Source organism: Nothobranchius furzeri, chromosome 6 (genome assembly GCF_043380555.1).
Source record: "Nothobranchius furzeri strain GRZ-AD chromosome 6, NfurGRZ-RIMD1, whole genome shotgun sequence".
NCBI classification, from domain to species: Eukaryota; Metazoa; Chordata; class Actinopteri; order Cyprinodontiformes; family Nothobranchiidae; genus Nothobranchius; species Nothobranchius furzeri.
In genome coordinates, this window is record NC_091746.1 from 37,865,449 (window position 1) to 37,890,570 (window position 25,122).

Consider the following 25,122-nt stretch of genomic DNA (forward strand, 5'->3'; position numbering starts at 1 on the left):
CCACAGAGTGACTCCTAACAGCCAGAGATCACACAACACCTCTTTCATCCTGTCCTTTCCAGAATTTTCTAACAGTAGGGTTTTTTAGACCAAGGTACCAACACCTCATCTATGCCTCATCAGTATCTGACAGCTAGAGGGGAAGAGGGGAACCATCTTTCTCATGTATTAAATAAAGGAGCAGAAGATAATTGTTCCAAATGAAATAATGACTCATTCTACACAAATCTAATGAAAAAAAGCTCTTATAAAATTACACATTACAAGAGACTCACACATCAGCACAAAAGAACACAGAAAGTCAGTTTTGCAAATTTCCCGTTTAAAGGTGTTTAAAATTCAAACATTTATCTGATGGTAAATCCAAAAGCCTCTACATCTGCTCCATCTCAAGGGGAAAGGAATGATTTCAGTTCAGTCTTATGAAACTCTGTGAGAAACCTGAACATGGTCTAAAAACAACATCATGAATAGTGTGAAACAGTTTTGTGAATCAAATTAGAAGAGAACTACAATAATGGCTCAAACAGATGTTTATTGCATATTAAATAAAAGAAAATGAAAAATCTGTGTGTTGTCCTTTTAAAATGTGTTTTACGACATCCTTCATAAAAATGAAAGACGTATGCCTTGACTTGGTGCAGTTTTATATTTTCTTTAAATCTTCCTCACTCAGGATCTTTCCTATATTATTTATGATATAATATATTAATAAACAACATACATGAGGTAAAGTCAGGGAGGCAGACATCTTCCCTGAGAGAAGACCAGACATCCCTCTCCCTAGCAACAGATTCCAGCTCTCCTTCAGGAGAATGGTCGGGCTCAGCCATAAGGTGAGGAGCTCTATCATTTAGCTGAAGCTAAGAGTACAGCCACTGCTCCTCCTCATCAAAAGGAGTCAACTGAGGTGGTTTAGGCGTCTGACTAGTTGTCGTCCTCGTGACGTCTTTGGGCACGTTGCGCTGGGAGGACACCCTAAGCCACACTCAAAACTAGCTTAAAAGTTTAGACTCTGGAACTCTCTCCCCGAGGAGGAACTGGAGAGTGTTGCAGGGTAGAAGAAGGTCTGTAGTTTCCTCTTTGTGCCATGACTTTCACACCCAACCTTGGATAAGCATAAGACAATGGACGAACGGTTGGAGGAATAAATGGATGTTTTGATGACTTTGTTTCATTCTACTGAAGCCGTTGGTTGTGGTTCATGTTGTTTTCACTCCTACTATACAGTATTTGATGGTGAATTGCTGTTGTCTAGGCAACACAGAACTTACCAACGACATCTAGCAGGTAGGTATGTTTGAGGCTCCCGTATTCATTCTCCACCACGCAGGTGTAGTTGCCTTTATCAGATGGAACCACTGACTCCATGATCAGAGTCCACATGTGGTCTCTGATCTGAACAAGAACAGAAAAATAACAAATGCCTTAACAACAAGCTCTAAAGTCTCTGTTCTACCATCAGGAACCCACCTTAAACCCTCCAATCCTTTGGTCTTTCTTGAACTCCTTCCCGTTTTTGTACCAACGCAGACTGGGAACTGGGTTTCCTGTTGCCTGGCAGCGAAACTTTACCGTCCTGCTGGCTGGAACGGCATGAAGCTGCTTCTCCATTTTTTCTGGCATCACCCACTGTGGAGCCAACGCTAACAGGGAGAAGGCAGTGTAAACAACATAGTAACAACCATTTATATTTGCACTGATTCAGCTTATGACACGTACGCTGGAGCTTTTCATTGCTTGTTGACAGTTCATTGGACAGTTTATTTTCCTCTGAGGATGACTCGTCATCTTCATCTTCAGAAGATTTCACTGCATCTGGTTCAAAAGAAGTTTCAAGAAAGGGTTTGAGACCAGGGAATGCATCTCCTAAAGCTCAGTGAGTAAGTTGATGAGTCTTAGAGCAGTTTAGGGTTGACCTCTGACATCAGTGAAAAGAGAACGTGTGAGCGTTTCGTCTTGACATGCAGCAGCAGACAGGAGCTGTCGCCAAAAGACAAAGCTACACCCACATGTGAAACTCCACACACCTTGACACCCTTCTGCTGTATATACACACTCTTACTGTCAAAAAGTAACCATTTGTGCACGTGTAAGTGTGTGAGCTGTGCATTGCGTTAACAACAGCAGTCTTAAACCACTGATGGTGGAACAAAGCCACAGCAAAGTCATAAATCAATATATTTATATATATACAACAGGAAAACACCTACTGGTGTATTAAAAACCATGTTGGAGATACACACAGCTACATATCTTCTAAATGTACCATGGCTCCTGAATACTGGAGGCCCCCAATCCACACCGGTGTAGAAAGGCAGCGGAATAGTTTATTTGTGCGCTCCATGGGGCGTCAACCCACTTAGAGACGCATGGAGCGGCTTTTCCGCTGTGCTCCTCGCTGGACTTATGAGATCACAAAATCCAGCAAGACTTCAAAGGTCATGATTTGCTTATGCCATCCACCATTAAACATAGGAGAAGAAGAAGGAAATCACATTTGATATTATCGTTTGGTGTCATATGTAAAATTGTGCCTCTCCACTGCTGGGGTTAAAGCATCATCGTGCTCACAGCTGCTCTTGATGAACATAACATTTATGATAGCTTCCAGTCAAGTTTTCGTAGAGCTCATTCTACTGAAACAGCTCTTCTTAGGGTCTCTAATGACCTTCTGACTCAGTGATGCAGGGGACTGTTCTGGTCCTGCTGGACCTGACTGCAGCCTTTGACACTGTTGACCATCACCTGCTCCTGGAGAAGCGGAAAGACTGGGTTGGTCTATCAGGAACTGCTCTGGAGTGGTTCTCCTCTTATTTGTCGGAGCATTCCTTCTCTGTGACTGTCTCCAAGTTTTGGTCGTCAACCACATATCTCACCCATGGTGTCCCACAAGGCTCTGTGCTGGGGCATCTGCTCTTCCTCCTCTATCTGCTACCTCTTCAGCACATCCTGAGCTCTTTTAACCCTCCCACTGTCCTAATGGGTGTGACCCTGCGAGGAAAGTTGACTATTGAGCAGGGTTGATGGTTTATCCCTTGGGTTCATGTGGCAGGGGTAAGGAGTGAGCACCACCTCACCCCTGCCACATGGACCTCAAGGGATAAACCATCAATCCTGCTCAAAGGTCAACTTTCCTCGCAAGTTCACTCATAAAGACAGTGGGAGGGTTAAAGGAATCTCCTACCATCTTTAAGCAGATGACATCCAACTGTACATCTCCTTTAAGCCCCATTATATGTCTAAGCTGCAGCTGTTACACACCTGCTTGGACTATCAAAACCTGGATGGCTGGGAACTTTCTATAGCTGAATGAAGATTAGACTGAGATCCTCATCTGTGCCCCAGACAAGCTGGTTCCCAAAGTCAGAGACTCTTGGTCTACTTGCTTCTCACACCAAACCCTCCATCAAGAATCTTGGCGTGACCTTTGACCCAGCTCTCACCCTGGATTCTCAAGTCAGTTCTCTTGTCCGCTCTTCCTTCTTCCATCTCAGGAACACTGCTAAGCTGAGTCCCATTCTGTCTCGCTCTGAACTTGAGACAGTTATGCACACCTTCATCTCCTCACGCTTGGACTACTGTAACTCTCTTTTCACGTGTCTGAGCAGAACCTTCCTGAACCGTCTACACGTGGTTCAGAATGCCTGTGCTCAGCTTCTGACCAAGTCCTCCAAACACACCCACATCACCCCGCTTCTCCAGCGTCATTGGCTGCCTGTTAACTTCAGGGTTCATTTCAAGATCCTGGTTCTGGTCTGTAGGGCCTTACATAGACAAGCACCATCATACATTGGTGATCTTCTTAGTCCCTACACCCCCAGCAGGTCCCTGAGGTCCAGTGACCAAAGCCTACTGGTTGTGCAGCACCAGGCTAAAGACCAAAGGTGACAGATCATTTGCTGCTGTGGCCCCCAGACTCTGGAACTCTTCCCCTGAGCCTGAGATCAGTGGACTCAGTGGATTCCTTTAACCCTCTCAGACTCAAATTAAGTTTTGATAAAAGGATGAACAACTAAGTCCTTCAGGGGTACTTCTGAATTTAAAAATGCTCATGAAATACATATGTAGAATAACCAGGTAGGTAGGTTTTAATGTTGCAAATCTGCAACGCCTGCCTCCAGAGGGTTAAAAAGCAGCTGAAAACTCACCTGTTCAGGCTGGTTCCCTCTCCTTATTCTGCTCTTTCTACCAATTCTGCCTTTCCCGGGATTTCCCTCTTCCCTATTAATTTTCTCCCTCCCTTTCTTTGCATTCTTTTATTCACACATTTTTTTTCTCATTTAAAAAATATTTTTGAACTATATTTTATTTTTAAATTTGTTGTTCTTGTGAAGCGCCTTATGATTTTTATCTTGAGAGGCGCTATATAAAAGATTCTTTCCTTCCTTTCTTCCTTTCTTTCTCTTTCTTTGTCTTTTACTAACAAAAGTATCCAACACTTTACGGATACTGTGTGTGACTTCCCATATAGCCCAATGTTAACTGCTGAAATTCACGCATTCCAGAAGCAGCCCAATATTTTCCATGCCACGGCTGGTGTGCATCAACCCTTAGAGTATAATGGATTCCTTTTGAAGCAGAGACATTCCTCTGCTGTTACATACTGCTGGCGCCTGCTTTGAGTTAATGAAAACATCAATTCAATTCAATAGGCACTTCACAAAGTAAACCATCCAATACAGTTCAGTTAATTAAGCCAATCAGTAAAAGGTTTCCTACATAAGGAAACCAGCAGATTGCAGAAATTTCGATAACCATAAATTTTCGATTTATTGCCCAGCCCTACATATTATGTAAATCTAGTATTGAACGAGTATTGAACACATAATGAATATTGCATTAGTGTTATTGTGTAACAGGATAATGCCAGTAAAACTTAAACTGAGGAGTTATACAGTCTTACTGCAGAGGGGATGAATGACCTACGTTAGTGTTCTGTTCTACATCTGGGATATCTCAGTCTGCCTCTGAAGGAGCTGTCCATGGTCTCTACAACAGAATGCAGTGGGTGGGAGGGTTTTTTTTAAGATGGTGGTCATCTTCACCATCATCTTCCTTTCACACGTCTCCTAAACTGTATCTAGTGGGCAGCTCAGAAACAAGCTAGTTTGCGGACTAGAGTTGCAAAATTTTGTGCTTGTGCATGTGTCATGCACAGCCGAGCCAGCGATGCGATCCCAGAAAGTTAAGGAAATTTCAACTTATCACTGTCGCTCGGACAAGGACCTATCAGCGGACGGTTCATTGACTGACCAATGAGCGGACAGGATGCTACTCAGTACATCTCAAACATAAAGGGAAAGCTGAGGAAAAGTTAATACTTTCTGTGTCGGATTTCCCAGAGCTTTACAACATTTCTACAAAAGAATATAGAGATCTTCACAAACAGGCAGCGGCATGGGAAATTATCAGTGAGCTGGTTGTTGGTGTGGTCTCATATTCACTGCTTCTTTTTCTCTTTGTAACATGGGATGAACCCATTCACATATTTTTCTATTTATATAGTAAAGTCAGAAGACTTCACTTAACTCTACCAAAAACTTGTGAGACTTTATATCGACCACTTTTTCAACTCTGTACTGCTTTATTAACCCAAAATTCCCTCCAACCTGATGGCCAATCAAAACAACAGAAGACTTGCTATTCGCCCTGGAGCAGACCGCGTCACTGGCTTTTGCCACTGCCACATGTCACCTCCCATGTGTCAGGTTACCAAAGCAATAGCAAAGATTTTTGCTGATCGCAGTTGTTTGTTGCTTCCCATGTGTCAAGCCCATAAGCAGTTTCCTTTTCTGAAGTTCCAGTCCACAGATGAGCATCACAGCAACAACTGATCAAAACAAATACTGACCAAATGACAGCACTCTTGTCACATTTACTGCCTACTGGCACACGTGGATCCTTCAAGTCAAATGAAAGATGAAAGCACAAACAAACCCCAACTGGGAGGTGTGCCCACTCACTCTTGGTTTCTTCAGAGAAGATGTTTTCTTTGGTGGGACTAGTTGTAAATATGACTGTGCAGAATTGCTCCTTTTCCTAAACAAAAGCAGAAATGAGGCAGTAACTCTAGAGTCACTAAGAGGCCCTCTTTAAGATAATAGTAGTACATTATTCTTCAATTGAGTTCTTCTGGCTTCTCAGGTATGTTTGTGTTTTAGATCTATGATGTTGAAGTTTTCCAACTATTTTAAATTTAGCTGATAAACTGACATTTTTAAATGTCTTCAAGTCTTTTATTTTAGCTGATTAACAGTGGACAACAGAATATGTGTAGGAACTGGTTTAGAAACAAGAAGAAAGCCAATAAGTATGATTTCCTCTGTCTGAGCTGAGCTGGAAACTGAAAGCAGACTTTTTATAAAAGGAGGCTGCAGCAGAGAAGCTAAATCTGATGGACTTTTGATTAAGAGGAAAACAAAAGTTTACAGGCTGCACAACAACAACAACAACAGTATAACACAGACCCAGCTGGACTCCAGATGGTTGGAACAAAAGTGAACAAATGCACACTTAGGAGGACCCATACAAGCATATTTGCACAATGCGGAGGGAGGAGCATGATTCCTGAAAGCGTTTGGCTGTGTTTGTGTTGCACTCCCAGACTGTGTGCATGTTTTTCTGTATTAATGTGCCTAGACAGGATATAACAGCTGTAACCAGCCTGCTGAGAGCCAATGCTCGGTTGCACCATGAAAAATCACTCTAACCAGTTTCAGATGCCTCCAGACCAAAAACAGCCGAACCTAGGAAAAGTCACTTTCCTTTTAAAGAAATTCGCTCACTGGAAAGTTTTATAAACTTTTATATAAAAAGACCAAAACGCTACGACTGCAGCTGGGATCACACACACACACACACACACACACACACACACACGAGAGAGAAACTAAGAGGTCACCAGACATGAACAGACAGCATTGATTTCTTCCAAAAATAATTGGAGACATTGATTTTCTGGAAACATTCAATATCTTCAGTAAGGGATGGCTCATCTCTCCAAGAATAAAGAGGTCAACACAACTTCTGAAGACCTGAGGACAAAAAAGTTTGACTTCTTAATAAAAGAGACAGATTGGAGACAGTCTGGAAAAAACTTTACATCATGCAAAAGACAGTGTAGGATTATACATCGCTGATCTGACTCCTGTCTTTACAAACTAGCAATGGTCAAATTCATAGGAGATGTAAGAAGCTGTGACCGGTTGGTACTATTCAATATGAGTTTCCCTACTTCACACGTACGCTCCGCTGCCATTCCACAACGCTGATGCTTCCAGTGTGAAGACTCATCTCACTGAAGCTGAATGCAATCCCCAAATGTATTATTAGACTTTTCATATCCTAATTAAAAGAAATCTACTCACAAAGAAGTCTCCTAGAACCAGACTCACAATGGAAGTCACAGATTTCCTTGAGAGAACTGAATTTCTCTAGATCTTCAACTTAAACCATTTTTTTGGTTGAGAAATGAAGACATTTTGGTGAAATCTCAAAAATACCACCATCTGCCAGATATTTGACCTTCAGTCAATGAAATAAATGAGGATCCATCTATCCATCCATCCATTGTCTGAACCTGCCTTTCCATGTAGGGTCGCAGGGGGGCTGGTGCCTATCTCCAGCGGTCAACGGGCAATCAGGCGGGGTACACCCTGGACAGAAAGCCAGTCCATCGCAGGGCAACACAGAAACACACAGGACAAACAATCACACACACACACACACACACACACACACACACACACACACACACACACACACACTTAAGGACAGTTTAGACAGACCAATTAACCTGACAGCCGTGTTTTTGGACTGTGGGAGGAAGCCGGAGAGAACCCACACATGCACAGGGAGAACATGCTAACTCCATGCAGAATGATCCCAGGCTGGGAAGCGAACCCAGGACCTTCTTGCTGCAAGGCAACAGCCCTAACCACTGTGCCACTGTGCAGTCTTAAATGAGAATCCATGGTTTTTATATCATCAGTTCAATACTCAAAAACAGCTCAACAAACCTCAGATTTAGCTATAAAAATCACATGCAGTCATGTTCTAAAACGTGTGACTAAAACTAAGACTCATGCTGAGACATCTGGTCTTACCTGTGTCTGTGTCCTCCGTGGCTGGTCTAGACTGAGCCTGAGGGACCTGAACCAGCAGCAGCAGCAGGATGCAGCGTGGGACACCCATTGTGTCCTAATGCATCAATGAAATGTGACTTTTAGACTGCAGAGAGAGCACAAAGATAACACATTCAGAAGGAGACAGGACCCTCACAGTTCCTGCTTTTGCAAGCATTTGCCACATTATGATTCCTAAAGTGGACAGCTTGAACTTGAAGAAACTTGACATAACCGCAAACTGTGAGTTGAGCCAACATGTATAATAGTGGCAGCAATCAGAGAAGAATTGGATCTGAATGATTCATTCTAGAAGCAGCTCATGGACTGTTCCTCTGAGCAGGTGAAAACATGAGCTGCAGGTCAACGTCCTTCAGGTTACCTGTGACTACTGACGTCTAGTCTAGTGTTATGTGTCAACCCTCATTGGCAAGTCACTACACAAAAGTCTACCCAACAAAAACAGTTCAATTTTTCTTCAGGCAGGCTTCCACATTATCTGTGGATGGAGCTAAAACCATGATCTCACTGGGCTATGACTGCTAATAACAGGTAGGAGACAGTTATTTGGGGAAAATATACAGATTCTGTGTGGGAATCACTCTGAGCTGGTATGTATGACTTCTTTGTTACACATCTTAATGAAGGACTAAGTGATGTGAGGCAATATGCTTTTGAAAACTAAGAGAAAAAATGTCTTATAATTAATGATGCATAGGGGTAATTGTCTCTTACTTGTTTTTTTTTTCCAAACATCTCAATTTGAAATTTACTTTGACGTACCCTGAAAACAGTGTTTGTTAGAAATAGTTTGAACCAGGCTTGGTGCAGAATAAAAGGAAATGAACCCAATAACATGAAAACACAAAATTCTAATGTTATACAGTGAGCACTAGGGTACTGTTCATACACACACTGCTTTTAAAACACCTGTTGACATATGTAACAGCATTCATGGGCTTGGCTCAAGTAAAAGTGGTTGCCTGCCAGTCAGAATGCTGGTAGTTTGAATTCCTTCCCACACAACAAGTCAAAGTGTCCTTAGGAAAGACGCAGTACCTCATATACTGATATCCAAAGTATGTGACTTGCAGTATAAAGTACCCGAGTGGTCCGAAACACTAAAAGTGCAGTCTATTTAAAATGTTTCGGACACCAGAAGATTGTGACAATTTTCTGTTTGATCAATGTTATCAGTTGTGACCCTATTCTCTTGAATAACAGTGAGCAGGACCAATAGGAGGCTGTAACCACTCCTATGCACAGAACGCAAAAGTGGCGTAAAGTAACAGAGGGTTTTACCCACGAGCTCCCTTCCAACCTGGGAGCATTTCAGACGCAAAATGAGGGCGGAAGCATTCCACGCCACTTTGCGGCCGGTGGAAAAGAACCAATCCACTATAACGGCAGCTAATTGTGTCATGGTCTGTGTCTGTGTCTCATGTGTCTCCTTGTGTGCTCCATTTCCCCCTAAGTATCCCTCTTATGTGTCTCTTTGTGTTCCTCATGTGTCCCCTGGTCTTCAGCCCTCCAGATATCTCTCCCAAGTCCTGTGTTCCTTTAGTCTTCCCCAGTCACCCCTCTGACGTTTTTATAGTTTCAGCTTTTCATTTTGTTAGTCTCTTTAGTATGTTTTTTCCCACCGGTGTTTGTAGTTTTCCTTCCCCTTAGAAAATTAGTTATGTTGCTGCTTTCCTTGTCTTTAGGTTTTTACTCTTTTTTCATGTTGGTGTCTTCCCTGATTTGTTAATTGCTTTCACCTGGTTCTCTCCCCACACACCTGCAGCTCATCTGCCTCCCATCATGCCCCAGTGTATGAAGCCCTGTCTGTGTCTCCATTATTTGTGTGTCAGCATTGTTTTGTGCTCTATGTGAGCTTTTGTTGTCCTAGTGTTCAGGACTTTGGGTTTTGGCTTCCTGCCCTTTGAGGATTTTTTTGGTTCCTCATCCTAAATAAAAGGATTTTGCTTTTCAACCGATCCTGCCTCGTGTCATCTGGGGTTTCCTGCATCTTGGGTTCTAACCTCCTCCTAACCTTCAACGTGACAAATTGCTGCAAACAACGTTTCACAACCATTTTGCAACACTTCCACATTCGGTGGAAAGGAGGGGTAATGCTCCTTGAATGATGGTTTCCCGCCACCATTAAATGAGAGGATGAAGAAGTGTGCAGGAAAACAGTCAGATTTCACTTTTCTTGCTCTGCTACTGTGGAGAAGATACGCCTGCTTCCAGTATCGAAACTTACGGGTAATACCTGTGGTTAACCAATGCTGATTGGTTGTACCTCAGTAGGAAATGACAGCAGCTGACTTTGCTGTGCAACTGGAAACTGGAAAAGTCACTGCTGAAGCAAAATGGAACGAAAAGAAAATATGCAGCATTCATGCCATTTTAAAATCTCAGTTTCTAAACCCCCAACACCAAAAATTGTGGCAGACCTTACCCCACAACGCCTTAATTCACTACGCTTTGTGGTTTCCTACAGAGCACCGTAAAATCTGCGACTCTTTTGGTCATTTGATGCAGCATTTAAGGTCATACAGCCATTCTCTTGGTCCCCCGAATAGATGAAATGACGGCGTACTTTGACAGACTAACACTTTTAATGTTATTATTGTCTGTGGACACCTTGAACTGTAAACATTATATATAATGTAAACAATTATCTTCATTGTCCCAGAGGCAAATTTAGATTATTTTGAATCTGTATGTCACAAGAAAACCCAAAAATTACAAAAGATTTAACAAATATCTAGTTTATGTTTTCATTTGGAGCTGCTTTAAACTGGCAATTTAAAAAATGGACAAAAATCTGTGGTGTGCAATATGGAAAAATGGCTAATATTTTGATCATTTATTTGCCATATAACCTTTTAAGTTTTCTCTACATCCACCGGGACAGGATGTCGAGCTTCTAAAATAGTCTTTGCCTCACAGTAGAATGCTTTAAAAAACCTCTCCCACTTCTCCTTTGACTGTTGTAACAGTCAGCATTGTGCTGTAAAAACAACAAATCCACTCATTATCTTCTGAAGCTCATAAATAAGATGAAGACTGTTCAGTTCACCCAAGGAGGCTCAGATAGAATAGACTTCACAGATGCTAAATGGGGGGTGGTGGTGGTGGGGGGGTCTGATTGTTTAGTCATGTGACAGTGGTTGTAATCATCTCAGAAGCGTAAATGTATGTGGTCGCGGGGGGGGGGGGGGTGTGGTGTGTACATAATAATGTACATTCAGCTTTAGTAATTTTCATTCTATTCAAAATCTGATGATTTTAGAAGCATCAATGTCAGTATATCGGTACCGGCAAATATCGGTATCGGCCATAACAGTGATATTAATTATAAATTTCGGCATCGGCCTGAGGATTTCATATCAGTGCATCGCAAATGTTTTATTGTTTTTTGCTAAGCATTTTGGGCAACATTGTTGCATTTAAAGTGCTATACAAATAAACTTCTGAAACTTTTGATATTCAGAAGTAGACTGTCAACATCTGGAAATAATATGCTAGAAAGCAGAGACAGGCTCTGCTACAACCAGTCCAGCAGTTATATATGCAAACAATTAGAAAAACTGTTTTAAAACTCCATGGTAACATGTAGGGATGCACCGAATTGGCCGAAAACCAAAAGTGAGGAAACCAACGCCAAAAACTGAAACACCCAAAAAATTTTTACATCAATAATTAGAACCAAAGTATTTCTGGCTATGATGTGTACTAACCTCACTAAAATCAAGGCATTGCAATAAATCAATTACAAAACCATGAAAATATTTATTTAGCATTGACATAACAACAATGCACAACATACATGAAAATTCAAAAACTCAGTATGCAGCGTCGTTAATTGCAAAGAACCGGAGGAACTGCACTAAATCGTAGCATATCCTTCCACTTTTACCACTAAATGGTAAATGTCCTGTATTTATATATAGCGCCTTCTAGAGTCCTACAAGCCCACCAAGGCACTTTACAACACATCAGTCATTCACCCATTCACACACACACACACACTCAAAAAGTGGTGGTGATAATCAGCCAAACTGTAGCCACAGCTGTCACGGGACACACTGAAATCAATCAGCAAAAGACAATCTTCAGACATTGTATCTTGAGCCTGGCATGGTACACTTGGAACCACAGAAAGGGAGAGGAACCATGCATCCATTATTAGTGGAAACACCTAAGAACTGTGCAGAGCTGAGCTGCACCAAGCAGGATAAGGGACATTAGAATCCGAGTAACTATCATTCAGAATCAGAATTTGGCAATTATCAAAAGGTTTGTTGGTTAATACAAATAGCCACAGTAAAAATTTCCTTAATATTAAAGCACGTCAGCTGAAAATGTCATTACATGTGTGTGAGGCCTGTACTTCTGGTAAACACTTCATTGTTGCTGCAACGCCTGCTGTTTCGCAAAGCAGCTGACGGTTTGCTGCTTGCTCACCTCAGCATCAACCTGAAATGGCCACTGTGCTGATCAGCAAAAAATAAGCTTCCACATCCAGGATTAATGAGTAACTTAAAAGTCCCTGTTCACTACATCTACACTGGACAGATGATGTTCTACAACCGCCGCTACTTTATGAATGCACAAGCACACAGCTGGCAGAGTAACTCTAGACGACGGCATTTGGATGGAAATGAGGGAAACCGAAAAGCTAATTTTTACCCACAAGTTTTGGCTCTATAAATACCACTAGTGCACAAATACTCCTCCCACTGATGTACCCTGATGTGTTTATGTTTATGTGCTTAGCAGACGCTTTTACCCAAAGCGACTTTACAATTTTCTTTTTAACCTATAGGTGGGGGAAACCGGAATACCCGGAGAAAACCCACGCATGCATGGGGAGAACACGCAACTCCACGCAGAAAGGCCGCAGCCGAGTTTCGAACCTGTGACCTTCTTGTTGCGAGGCAACAGTGCTAACCACTGCGCCACCATGCAGCCCATGGCCCTGATGTGCCAAACCAGTTCAGGTTCTATAATTATTAACACCAAAATAGGCTTTAAATACAGCAACATGTGGTGGGGTTGGTTTAACCGATTCAAACATTTTAACAGTTTGGTCCAGTGGCTCCAAATTTAGACTTTAAAAAAAATATTATTTACCGTAAATCCTCTATTAGCCTGTATTTAATTAACTGCCGGGTATCACATTTTGGCCGGTGTCAGAGTCGGCGGAGGTGAATAATGGCTGGTATTTTATTGTGGCCGGGTGGAATGTGGTAACAAGCAAGTACGGGGGGCGGTTGTGTCATCCGTCTCACTTTTGATTTGCCAGTGATAGACCGCGAGGGTAACTTTAACCGTGCGGAGACGAAGAGGAGGCGAAAATTTGATATCAAGTTCAAAGAGAACGTGCTGATTATGCTGCAGAACACTCTGGGGAGCAGTAGCAGGGGTTGTATGAACTAGTCACTAGTCGACTTCACCGCTCTATAGTGACTTTTTATGCCTGTCATCGACTAGTCGCTGTCACGTGATAATGACCGGCAAGATGCAGTCCACGGAAAAGACAGCAGCCTGCTGTCAGCAGGTGACAAGCTCCTGCACGTCGGGAGGCAACGCGCTGTGCCAGAGCGCCGGTACTGACACCCGCCGTAAAACGGACAATTTAACCAAACTGTGACGTTTCCCTCTTGCAATTTAACCTTCCCCTCACCCCCATCCTAACCTTAACCAGCTTGCGCATGCAAAGCTCTGATCGTTGATGCGCTCCAGACATCTGCGTCCTGAGCACAGCCACAGTAACATTATCAAATCAGGTGTCGCCACCTCAAAAACTAATTTAACACGCGATCGTTTATGTCGGCTCATTTCCTTTTATGTTTTCTGTCTTTTATTTGTGCCTGATGCGTTTCGCTGCTGTGGATCGGGGCGCATCACCTGTTTTGTCCTCGGTGACGCACCTAACTGATGTGGGCGGCGAGCACTCCGCTGTTTTTGCGGTCGGTAGATCTTTTAGAACTGCAGTTCAAAGGTAACTCATAAGGTGAATATATATGAAGCCAGGTAGCAGTTTTTCTTTAGGATTGAGAGGAGATGCAGGAAGATAATAAACAGGAAGGACAGAAAAATAGTCAAATAAAAACAAGTTAGTTTTTGTACCTGGTGGTTGCAACAAACAGACACCATTGAAGGTAATCAGAAGTGAGGAACAGAAAATGAAATAATTATTTTAATGTTTAGAGCAGCAGGAACTCCGAGAGGCTGCAGGCACATCAGTGAAAATGTGGGCGCAATTTTAATTGTCAAAAACTCCAGCGAACCATTAGTTCATTTTGCTCAAATAGAAATTGAGGCCTGCCTCTAATTCTGGTCCTCCTTCCAATAAAGGCCTGGAGCTTGATGAGCTTAGAGGATTTACGGTATAAACATAACCAGGGTTGACTAATAAAATGGACCCAACAATAAAATTATCAACTGGAGGATACGGTTCTTGTTGTTGAACACATTGAAGCTTTTGTTACAGAACTGTTGTTTTTTAAACAATACAAAGAAAATGGATGAGAAGAGCTCAGTAATGGTCTCTGCTGTATTTGGTCCATCGGTGTGACTCAATTTGTTTAGGCTCCCTGAAAAGGGCTTCCCATGAGTCTTCACTCTTACTTTTCCAACAGTTTGGGGAAACTGCTTTTGATTCACTTTCTGAAATATTTAAAACTTGTTTATTATGATTTCAGAATGAACTAGCAACTTGTCACAGCCAGAGTGATGATCAAGGTGACTGCTTTCACCTTCCTGGTTTGTCACTGACAAAGCTCCTCGGATGAGAAGCGAAATTTTTTCAAGAAACCAAAGAAGTCCAGTTACCTTCATCTAAACCCTTTTGGATAACTGAAAGTTAGATTTAAAAAACTGCATATGTTTGGAATATTTAATGGTGTGGTTCACTGAAAACAGTTTTTAATGATTATTTCTGATTATAATGAGTCACTGAATTTTTCATGCAGACTGAACATGAAAATATTTTCCTACACCTATCTGCTGCGTTAGCTTCTGATAGAAACTAGACGATGAAACTAGAATTAGAAAATCCTGACAGATCTACATCACACTGTCACTGAACATTCATGGACTCCCCCATCTTGACTCATAAAGCTTGGTTTATGCTTGACGCATTTACTTTCCGCTTGGTGATGCGTCTCGCGGATTGAACGCGCTTCACAGCTCGCAGCATTTATGGTTCATGCGGCTTGTCTCTGCAGTGAGCAAATATTCTCCCAAACTGTAGGGGGCAGCATGGAGCTCTACGGCATGCATCCAACACTAAACCGTAGAAGAAGTAAAAATTACTGTTGTTTACAACATGGCATTCCAGCATTTTTTAACAGCGTCCTCGTCTTTTTCGACAGTGCAAGCCATTTCTCTCCAAGAATTATTAACAACATGTTGATCACGGTGATCTCTGAGAGCTGAATCATACAAATGTCTGTATTTACGAACCTCTGCCATACTAGTTCTTGCCAGTCCGCCATGTTTTTCCGCGTCCGACCGTCCGCGTGGTTAGAAAATTTCCTAGGTGCACGGTGCGGAAAGTTTGGGCCGTGCGGAGACACGGTGGAGGGGCGTGGTTGTTAAAATGACGCAACTTTTCCACGCGGAGCCGTGCGGACCTCGCGGACGCGTCAAGCATAAACCAACCTTAACGAGGAAAGCTGTTGTTGATTTAACATCCAGGAAACAGCAGAGAATATCTCGGCAAGTAAAAGCTAACCTTTAGCATTAGCAACTGAACCACATAGCAGAACTCCTCCAAGCATCTGTTATTTGTAGAGATAAAACATCAACGTTGCAAGTCAGTGGTAGAATTGCGTTGCCATTTGCCAACCCAAGGTGAGGTGTCCAAATATCAGGAACACCTGCCATCTGAAGCTACTTTCTCCTCTGGCTGAATTCTCCGTGCTGGGTTAAAATCTGGCATTTGGAAGCTCAGCCGTGATGTGGGTCACTACTAGTTCCTGAAAATAGTGCACTGGTATACCTTCACAAGAACAACTTTCAAGGCATTTATTTCTTTTTTATTTTAAAGGCATTTATTTCTACTAGAGACCATTTTAAATGTATTGATTAAACCAGTGAGCCACACCTTTAAACACTTTCTGAAATGCTAAAAAGTGCAAAGAAAAAATATATAGAAAGGATAAAGTAGTAACTATCACATTCACCCATGCAATCATAAGAAAATACACCTGTGAATATAACTTTAAGTGACCAAAACAGTCTGGAAACTTTTAAACAAAGAACCTTTGGGCCTAAAATTGCTCAGCAGTTTTACTAAACAATAAAAGTTAAGCTTGAGCAACTGACAGAGAGCATCGTGTGAAGGGAAAGGGAAAAACAACAACTCAGACTGTTCATCACACAAGCTGGGGATTCTAAAGGGAACTGGATTCTAATAAATAAAAAATTATAGCATGACTCTTCTGCATGCCTTGTCTGTGTGTGTCGTCTTTCTTTTGGCCTCGTCTTTCTTCACGCTTGTCCCAGCAGTCTCTCTGCCCAACACTGTCTGTGCTGGAGCCCTCACCTACACACCACATTCTGCAGCTGCCTGGCAGCTCCGAATAGTTCTCATACTAACACGCCAACTCACTGAGCCTCTCGGACAAAAGCTGGAAAACACACTCAGCAGGAGCCAGACTGGAAGAGAAGCAGGATGCTGGAAAGTTCACAAAAACTTCATTTAAACTACAGAGACCGGCTCAGCAGAAGAAAGTAAAACAGCATGCATCCAACGTAAAATATCACGTTTTTGAGGCCAAATGGGAGGTGGCCTGTGTGAGTCAAAGTTCTCAGCCAGGCTGCATATTTGAAGGAATCAGCAAGCTGATTATTAAGCTTTGATAATTAATCAGGGTTAAAGATGCAGTGTGACCCATCTCCTTAACAAAGCTGCTGCTGGGAAAGCCTGAAACAGATTCACAAAACTGGATTAAAACTTATGTGAAGCAGATTAAACACTTGAATAAATAAAAGCAGCAAACATGTTCTGATGCCAGTGTTCTATCTGACAGTGACTAAACCTACCATGCTGGAACATCACATCTTCAAAAAGCCAGGTAGCCAAGTAACTGAGCTTGAAGAATTATTTGCCCATTCCAAAGTAAACATTTAGTCAATACGAGAATTTGATGCCAAAATGATCAAGGACGCTGACGTCGTTAGGTCCGTTTTATGGGGGCTTCAGCCCCCCTAAAATAATCACAAGCCCCCCTATCATTTTGGTTTATTTTATTTTTTCAGTTAACTTTTTTTTATTTGTTCACATCTACATGCTCAACACAATCACGACACGTGTAGTTGGTACATGAGTTTTTTTTTTAGTCTGAAACAGAAATAATAATTAATTAAAGCTGCAAGCAGCGTCGTTCGGCTCTCGCAGCTCCGCGCCGCTCCGGCCTGGCTGGCAGCCCGGGGCACCAGGGCACGTCCGCGGAACAGAAACGTCGACCACCCCGACACCAGAAACCGCAAACGTTCACCTCATCCGCAACTCACCCTGACTCAGCATCACCTCTTATCCCACCATTATATTACACGTCTCACAACTAGGGCATACTCTACCTTTACGACTCTGGTGGTGTGATGACACAGACCAACTGTAATGCTTTTCTGACCACGTTTTTTGAAGTTATTGTAGGTTAAACTTATCTAGGGGTGCTGGAAAGCTTTCAGATCATGACAAATATGGGCATTTCACCATAAAACAATAGACTTCCTGTAGTAGGGGGCGGGACTTAGGGGATGTCAGCTGTCCACATTGTCAATGTCTTCAGATGTGGTCAGTGATCACACAGAAAAAAGTTTGGCATAGATCTGATCATGCACATGGGAGTTATTAAGTCAAGTAATGTAATTGCGACAGGTTAAAGTTTGAGGCTTAGCCACGCCCACACCTTTATACTTATTTAAAATCCGACGGTTGAATTTTTTCCTCTATGTCTTAAGAGTATATAGCAGAAGCTTGAAGGTGATTGGTGAAAAGGGCGATGGAGCATCACTCTCCAAACAACGTGTGCGAAAACCACTAAATCGAGTACTTGGACCAAAATGGCAGACTTCCTGTGCGACTTTGCACTTGGCTCCAAGAGACTTTTTTGTAGGTCCTGAGACACGACATTAGTGTACCAAATTTTGTAGTCCTCAGTCAAAGCATGGCTTGGGGCTGACAGTTTTAATTGCTCTAGGGGGCGCTATGTAAGAAAATAGGCCACGCCCACAAACTTAAGCTGACCATTTCTATTGGGGGTCAGACTAGGATCACTCACCAGAAGTTTCGTAGCATTATCACAAAAATTGAAGAAATGAGAGGCAAACGTATTTCCATGGCGTGATGGCGATTTTCGCCATGCTCCCGAAGCCCCGCCTTTTTTCGAAACCTACCAGTACTGGAAACCAAGTGATCTCAAGTTGTCTAATGCTATTTGCCAGAGATTCCTGGTGATTGGGTAAAAGGAGTCCAATAGGGAGCTGTGAAAATAAGAGTGGCATGGCGAAAGGTCAAAGTTTGAGGCTTAGCCACGCCCACATATTTCAACTTTTGAAAAATCCGACGGTTGAATTTTTTCCCCTATGTCTTAAGAGTATATAGCAGAAGTTTGAAGGAGATTGGTGAAAAGGGCGACGGAGCATCACTCTCCAAACAACGTGTACGAAAACCACTAAATCGCGCACTTGGACCAAAATGGCCGACTTCCTGTGTGACTTTGCGCCTTGCTCCAAGAGACTTTTTTGTAGGTCCTGAGACACCACATTAGTGTACCAAATTTCGTAATCCTCAGTGAAAGCATGGCTTGGGGCTATTAGTTTAAATGTTCCTAGGGGGCGCTATTTCAGAAATTAGGCCACGCCCACATATTTCAGCTGTCTATGTCTCTTGGGGGTAGACTAGGATCACTCACCAGAAGTTCCGTAGCGATATCACGATAACTGAAGAAATGAGAGGCAAACGTATTTCCATGGCGTGATGGCGATTTTCGCCATGCTCCCAAAGCCCCGCCTTTTTTTGAAACCTTCCAGTACTGGAGACCAAGTGACCTCAAGTTGTCTACTGCTATTTGCCAAAGATTCCTGGTGATTGGGTAAAAGGAGTCTAGTAGGGAGCTGTGAAAAAAAGAGTGGTGTGGCGACAGGTCAAAGTTTGAGGCTTAGCCACGCCCACACCTTTCAACTTTTGAAAAATCCGACGGTTGAATTTTTTCCCCTTTGTCTTAAGAGTATATAGCAGAAGTTTGAAGGAGATTGGTGAAAAGGACGATGGAGCATCACTCTCCAAACAACGTGTGCGAAAACCACTAAATTGCGCACTTGGACCAAAATGGCCGACTTCCTGTGCGACTTTGCACTTGGCTCCAAGAGACTTTTTTGTAGGGCCTGAGACACCACATTAGTGTACCAAATTTCGTGATCCTCAGTCAAAGCATGGCTTGGGGCTGACAGTTTTAATGGTCCTAGGGGGCGCTATTTCAGAAAATAGGCCACGCCCACCAGATATTCACATCAGATCTTTTGCGGGGCCAGACTAGGATCACTCACAAGAAGTTTCGTGACGATGTCTTTAGAAATGACGAAATGGGAGGCAAACGTAAGGCCACGGTGGTACGCCTGACTTCGCCGCGCCGCCACAGCCCCGCCCTCTGCCGAAAACTCCCATAAAGTGACGCCAAGCAACCCCCACTTGACTTGAGTTACCAGCTACTAATTTGTGGTGATTAAGTGAAATGGGGCAATTTGGGACCTTTCACAGTAAAACTTGACCTTTTTGGTCCTGAGGGGGTGGAGCTTGTGTGACGTCATCATGCGACCATTCAATTTACTTTGTGGGTGGATGACGAATGACCTCAGAAAGTTTGGTAACTCTATTCCATTCAGTTATGAAGTTATAGCAATTTAAATATTTTTGGCGAGTAGTCAAACTTTGAGGCCTGGCCCCGCCCCTTCATCATATACGAAAACTCCTTGTCTCATTTTGTTCGCCCATTCCTTCTGAGCAATTTTACACAATTTTTGAGACGATCGTGCGAAAAATGATCGAGCAATCCAATCAGAAACGCACCCTAAAAACGGCAAAAACGGCTAAAAATCGCCATTTCAACCCAAAATGGCCGACTTCCTGTTTGATATTGACCATGCTTGCAAGATACTTTTCTGTGCGGACTGTTGAGTACTACCAGTGTACCAAATTTCATAACTGTACGATAAACTAAGCTTTATGGAGAGGGTTTCTTTTTTCACATTCTAGGGGGCGCTGTTCAGCCATTTTCTTTGCGATTTTTTTGGGACCTTTAAATTATCAAATTTTTCACCAGGCCTGACAAGTTTGCAAAGAATTGTGAGTTTTGGGGTATGTTAAGGTCCCCAAAAAGCCGTTCAAAGGGGGCACGGAATAACAAAAAATAATCAGAGCAAAAACAAGAGGCCTTCGCAGCGCTTTCGCTGCTCGGGCCTAATGAATATAGAACTACACCGTCGCACACATGAAGTATCAAGAAAGGACTTCCTCCCCTTAAGCCCGGCAGCTTTGTTGACAAGTCAGGGGCAGGGGTTATACAGCAAAACCTTTATATCGATGAGCAAACCCTGCTCAGCGCTCTTGTAAGTCACTCAACATCACATTAGGGTAAGACAGCAACAGCAGCACACCGTTAATATTTCAAGGTTATAGTTCAGACGAGAGAGGAAAATGTTACCGCACCGACATGCTAATGCTAACTCCGCTAGCATGTTTACATGCCGCAAACCATAATGAAAAGCCGCGCCATAGTTAAATGGTCGGAAAACTCCCCTGAAGTGACGTGATTAACTAGCCAGCCAGTTCATTGAGTGACTTAGTGCCACCAACTTGAGCGTACAGTAATGAGTCTGCACAAACAGAACCTGCTCTGCACTTGTGTGCAGCAGCTGCAGCCCTCTGTGGGCTCAACTCTGTCTCTGCGATGCAAATCTCTCCCTGCTCTCCTCAACAAGTAGCCTCTCCAACTGTCAATCACAGACAGCTCTGTTTTATCCAATCAAAGCATGTCCAGGAAACACTGCTTTACAGAAAAACACAAATTTAACAGCTTATTGAACTGCTTTCTGCTGCTGGTTAGCTACCAGTCACCATCCACTGCCTGCAAGATACTTTGTTGTAATTCATGTGTCATGATTAGAGTGACCATATTTGACTTCCAGAAAAGACACATTGCCCATTCCTAAAACTGTTAAATTGCACTATTTTCAGTTAAAGAGGACTTTTTATTTCAACATATAAAGTGTTTCTTCTCTGTTTGGTTAGACATAAATGAGCCCTTGATGTGTAAAAGGAAGTGAACAGTGGAAATGTCCCAGGAAAAGAGGAGGGTTAATCAACCTAATTAAATATAATTATATAAAGTCCTCTTTATCTGAAAAAAGTGCAATTTTCCTGGCAGTATTTCCTGGACATGCTTTGATTGCATAATGGAGAGCTGTCTGATTGGCTGACGGAGAGGCTACATTAGTTTGTAAATTGCAAATTGAGCAACAACAGGGAGATTTGTGCAGGCAGAGACGGAGTTGAGCATGCAGAGAGAGGGCCGCATATGACTGCAGAGCAGGCTGTGGTCTTGCAGATTGATTACTGCACGCTCCAGTTGGTGGCACAAAAATCACTCCACACTAAAAACCTGAATCAGAATATGGCCAAATATGTATATTATTGACCATTTTTCTATATTATATATTTTTTCTATTATAAATATATATATATATATATATATATATATATATATTATAGGTACATATATGTATCTATAATATAGTAAACAGCCAGTTTTATATATGTCACATATATTCAAAAGCTATATCAAAACATAAGTTAAAACCTATATGTTTATATGAATTCTTTCCATGTGGATTGTCAGTTGCTTAATATTTGCTATGTTTACCTATGGTAAAGAAAGGATATTTTGTACTCATCTAACTTTAACATAAATTTTGGCAGCTTAATGTGACATTATGGAAAATGCCATCATCATGAGCAACCAAACATAGGCTATATTAGGCTAACAGTTGTCCATATTCTGTCCCATCTATCCACCAATGGCTGTTTCAGTTATTGTGAGTGAAAACTAAATGGCTTAGTAGCATTTTTTTTGGCATTAGAAATTGAAAATGTTTTTCAATGTGTTGGCTAGATGGATATACGAAGATTTTTTTAAGAGAGTGAGTGAGGAACAGGAGAGAGACCAGGTGGTTGATGCTGAGGAGATCTGCATGGTCAAGGTCAGTGATCTACAGCGAAAACAGGGGCGAGTGCACCGTTATGAGCATTTACCTGAGCACAAAGTTCCCAAGCAAAATTGAACAGTTTTCTATTTAGGAGTGAACAGGTAAGAGACCTTGAGAAAAAAAACACTATAATTGTCATCTGGCCTGCAACATTATGTCAAGTTGTATCTGTATAGTTGACTTTCTGTATTATAAGTTCTACTACTTGCTGGATATTTTCATATATACTGTTATTTTGTCTTGTAATAGTTAATTATATACTCCTTTATTCCATATCATAGCAGTGTTATTCATATATTAAAACTGTCAACTGCACACTCATTTGGCAGAATAAAAGTTTGACAATTATTCATTTGTTCTTTATTGTCACATTTCAGTAACAGTTATAATTAAACAAGTTGTAATTAAACAAATAAATGACTACAACATTTCCCCCTGTTAAGTGCAGTAGACTGAAATGAATAGCTTTATTTGGAAAGATAACATATCAAATTTTTAATGGACTTACATAAAATCTTTCTTCAACATAGACCCCACTAATTAACTGATTAAGTGTTATTTTTTATAAAAAGAAGAGAGAAAATGCACAAAAGTAGGAAAGGAAAGTGATAAAATAATAGGTTTTGTTAGATTTTCTTCAGATAATGAATTAATTGACAAAGTTTTTGCAGGGTGTGACAAAAAACGTTCGAGGTCAAGCTCCTGGGGCTAAGCCCTCCTATCTCTCAATCCTAGTGACGTCCATGATCAAGGATTTTCACAAATCTAAAACCATTATTTCAAAAGTGAGCACTAAAAAACATTTGCTAATTATTTACATTATGAATGTGTTCAGTTATTTTATTATTCATATTCCTTTGAATAGAACTAAAGTTAGTGATTTTCAAGCAGGCACATTTCAGATGACCAGATTCAGGGATCTCTAACCACAGATATGAGCCCACAACAGGACTCAAATCCATGGTAATAATAAATATTCTCCAACAGAACCAGAACCAAACTAAAATTCTATACTATTCACTTTATACAAATAAATTGTGCAATTACGTAGTTTTCTCCTTGAATTTTTGCCTAATATGAGATTAAACAAAACAGTAAATGTAACAATGCAACATAAACTGTACATAGACTAGATGAAGATGCTTTATACATCTTCTTTTAAAGGTGGTCTAGTCGGTTTGATGGCTCCATACAGTAACTTAATATTTACTTGTAAGCAGGACTCCAACGCTAAACTAAATGTGTGTGAGAAGACTTAATCTAAAATGCCTCTGGGACTTGCAGAAAACACGAATCCTCACAGATGTGGACCTACCTGTGTGAGCGGACCCAGAAGTTCGGTTGTCCAGACCAGTAACCGAGCAGACTCGCGCTCGAACCACGAACTGGGAACTTTCCGAAGATGCTGTGAAACTCGTTTAAAATGTTTCTTCGATAAAAACATGAATTATTACCATGGTGGATCAGCAGCTAGGTGTGTGTCTGAAGGCGACTAAAGTTCCGGTAAATCCTGACAGCGGAACTCCAACAAACAGGCCGTCCGTTCCACCTCGAGGACAAACGTGGAAAAAGCGTCGTTCATTCACAGCAGGCTGGTCACACTGGGTGTAAACGACCAGAACCGCCCCTGTTGAACCGCCTACGGTGGGAGTTTCCCCGTCAGCCCCATCGATTAATAACAGCTATAAATCAGCCCGGGTTTTGTTGGGACCAGAGCCAGAAAGGGGGACCTGGGCTAACTGCTGCTTTATGGGGACACCTGTATGAGGAGCCGTTTGTGGAAGACATTTTTAGGAACACTGAGAATGAATGAATGAATGACAAGGAGGAAGTCAAAAATCTGAGAATAAAGTCCACATACTTTTTTCAAAAATTTGTTGAATAAAAATTAATTACTCCAGAAATAAATCCAACCAGTAACAAAAAAAGTCAACGCATTTTCATTTAAAAGTAAAAAATCCACTTTATTTTGTAAATGAGGGTTCTTTATGTATGTGTATATTTCACAAACTATATCAACTTTGGAAAGATGGAGAAATGCTCTGCAGACTCCCAGGTTAGACCATCGACATAACTATACTGGACATCTCCTTTCCATAGGCTCCAATATCACGTTTTTGAGGCCAAATGGGAGGTGGCCACCACCGCCATTTTGACCGTGTCACAGGTTCCGTCAAGCCCAGACAATTCCAAAAAAGGGAAGAGAGGAGGAGCTGAGGGTGGGGCTGTAAGCTGGGATCAACTGACGACACCCGGTCGAACTAGCTACAAGCTAACCCTGGCTAACCCAAAGCTAATGCAGAGGTGTGAGCTGAGCTAATGGAGGTAGCAACCTAGCTACAACCGGAGTTAACTGTGCTTCATATGCCAGGCTGACCGCTGGGTAAAACCGGGTGGAACACAGAAGTCTCCGAGACCTCCACAGAAGCCGTGATCAGATAGAGATGGACCGGGCTGCGGGGAGGGGATAAGGGTGGAAAACATCGGTCTCCCGAGAGCTCCACAAGCCGATAGTCGGAACCCAGCTCCACCAACATGTTATACTTCAACCCATTTTCTAAAGTGCAGCATTATGTTAAATGCATTGGGTTTTACCCTATTACATTTAAATGTCATGGTTAAACTGTACTTGTTAAAATCTAAGCTCAGCTCGGCAGTGACCTAAAATATATAAATACAATTTTACTTACCGAAAAAATGAAGTGGAGACTCCTTGGACGCTCTA

General features: G+C 42.0%; 1 protein-coding gene across 3 annotated transcripts in view; it reads right to left on the bottom strand.

Moving 5' to 3' along the window:
- Nucleotides 1-23,985, bottom strand: part of fgfr1b (fibroblast growth factor receptor 1b) — a 48,943-nt gene extending 24,958 nt beyond the window's left edge. For 2 of the 3 annotated variants that reach the window (XM_015973834.3, XM_054744027.2), the window contains exons 1-5: nt 23,713-23,912; nt 8,109-8,232; nt 1,723-1,818; nt 1,474-1,646; nt 1,275-1,398 (exon numbers count right to left, since the gene is read on the bottom strand). In XM_015973834.3, coding sequence (XP_015829320.3) covers nt 1,275-1,398; nt 1,474-1,646; nt 1,723-1,818; nt 8,109-8,196 — 481 coding nt within the window. In that variant the 5' untranslated portion in view covers nt 8,197-8,232; nt 23,713-23,912. Of the gene's footprint in view, nt 1-1,274; nt 1,399-1,473; nt 1,647-1,722; nt 1,819-8,108; nt 8,233-23,712 lie in introns of all 3 variants that reach the window. The other variant, XM_054744025.2, reaches the window with a different exon arrangement.
- Between the last annotated feature and the right edge of the window lie 1,137 nt (nt 23,986-25,122).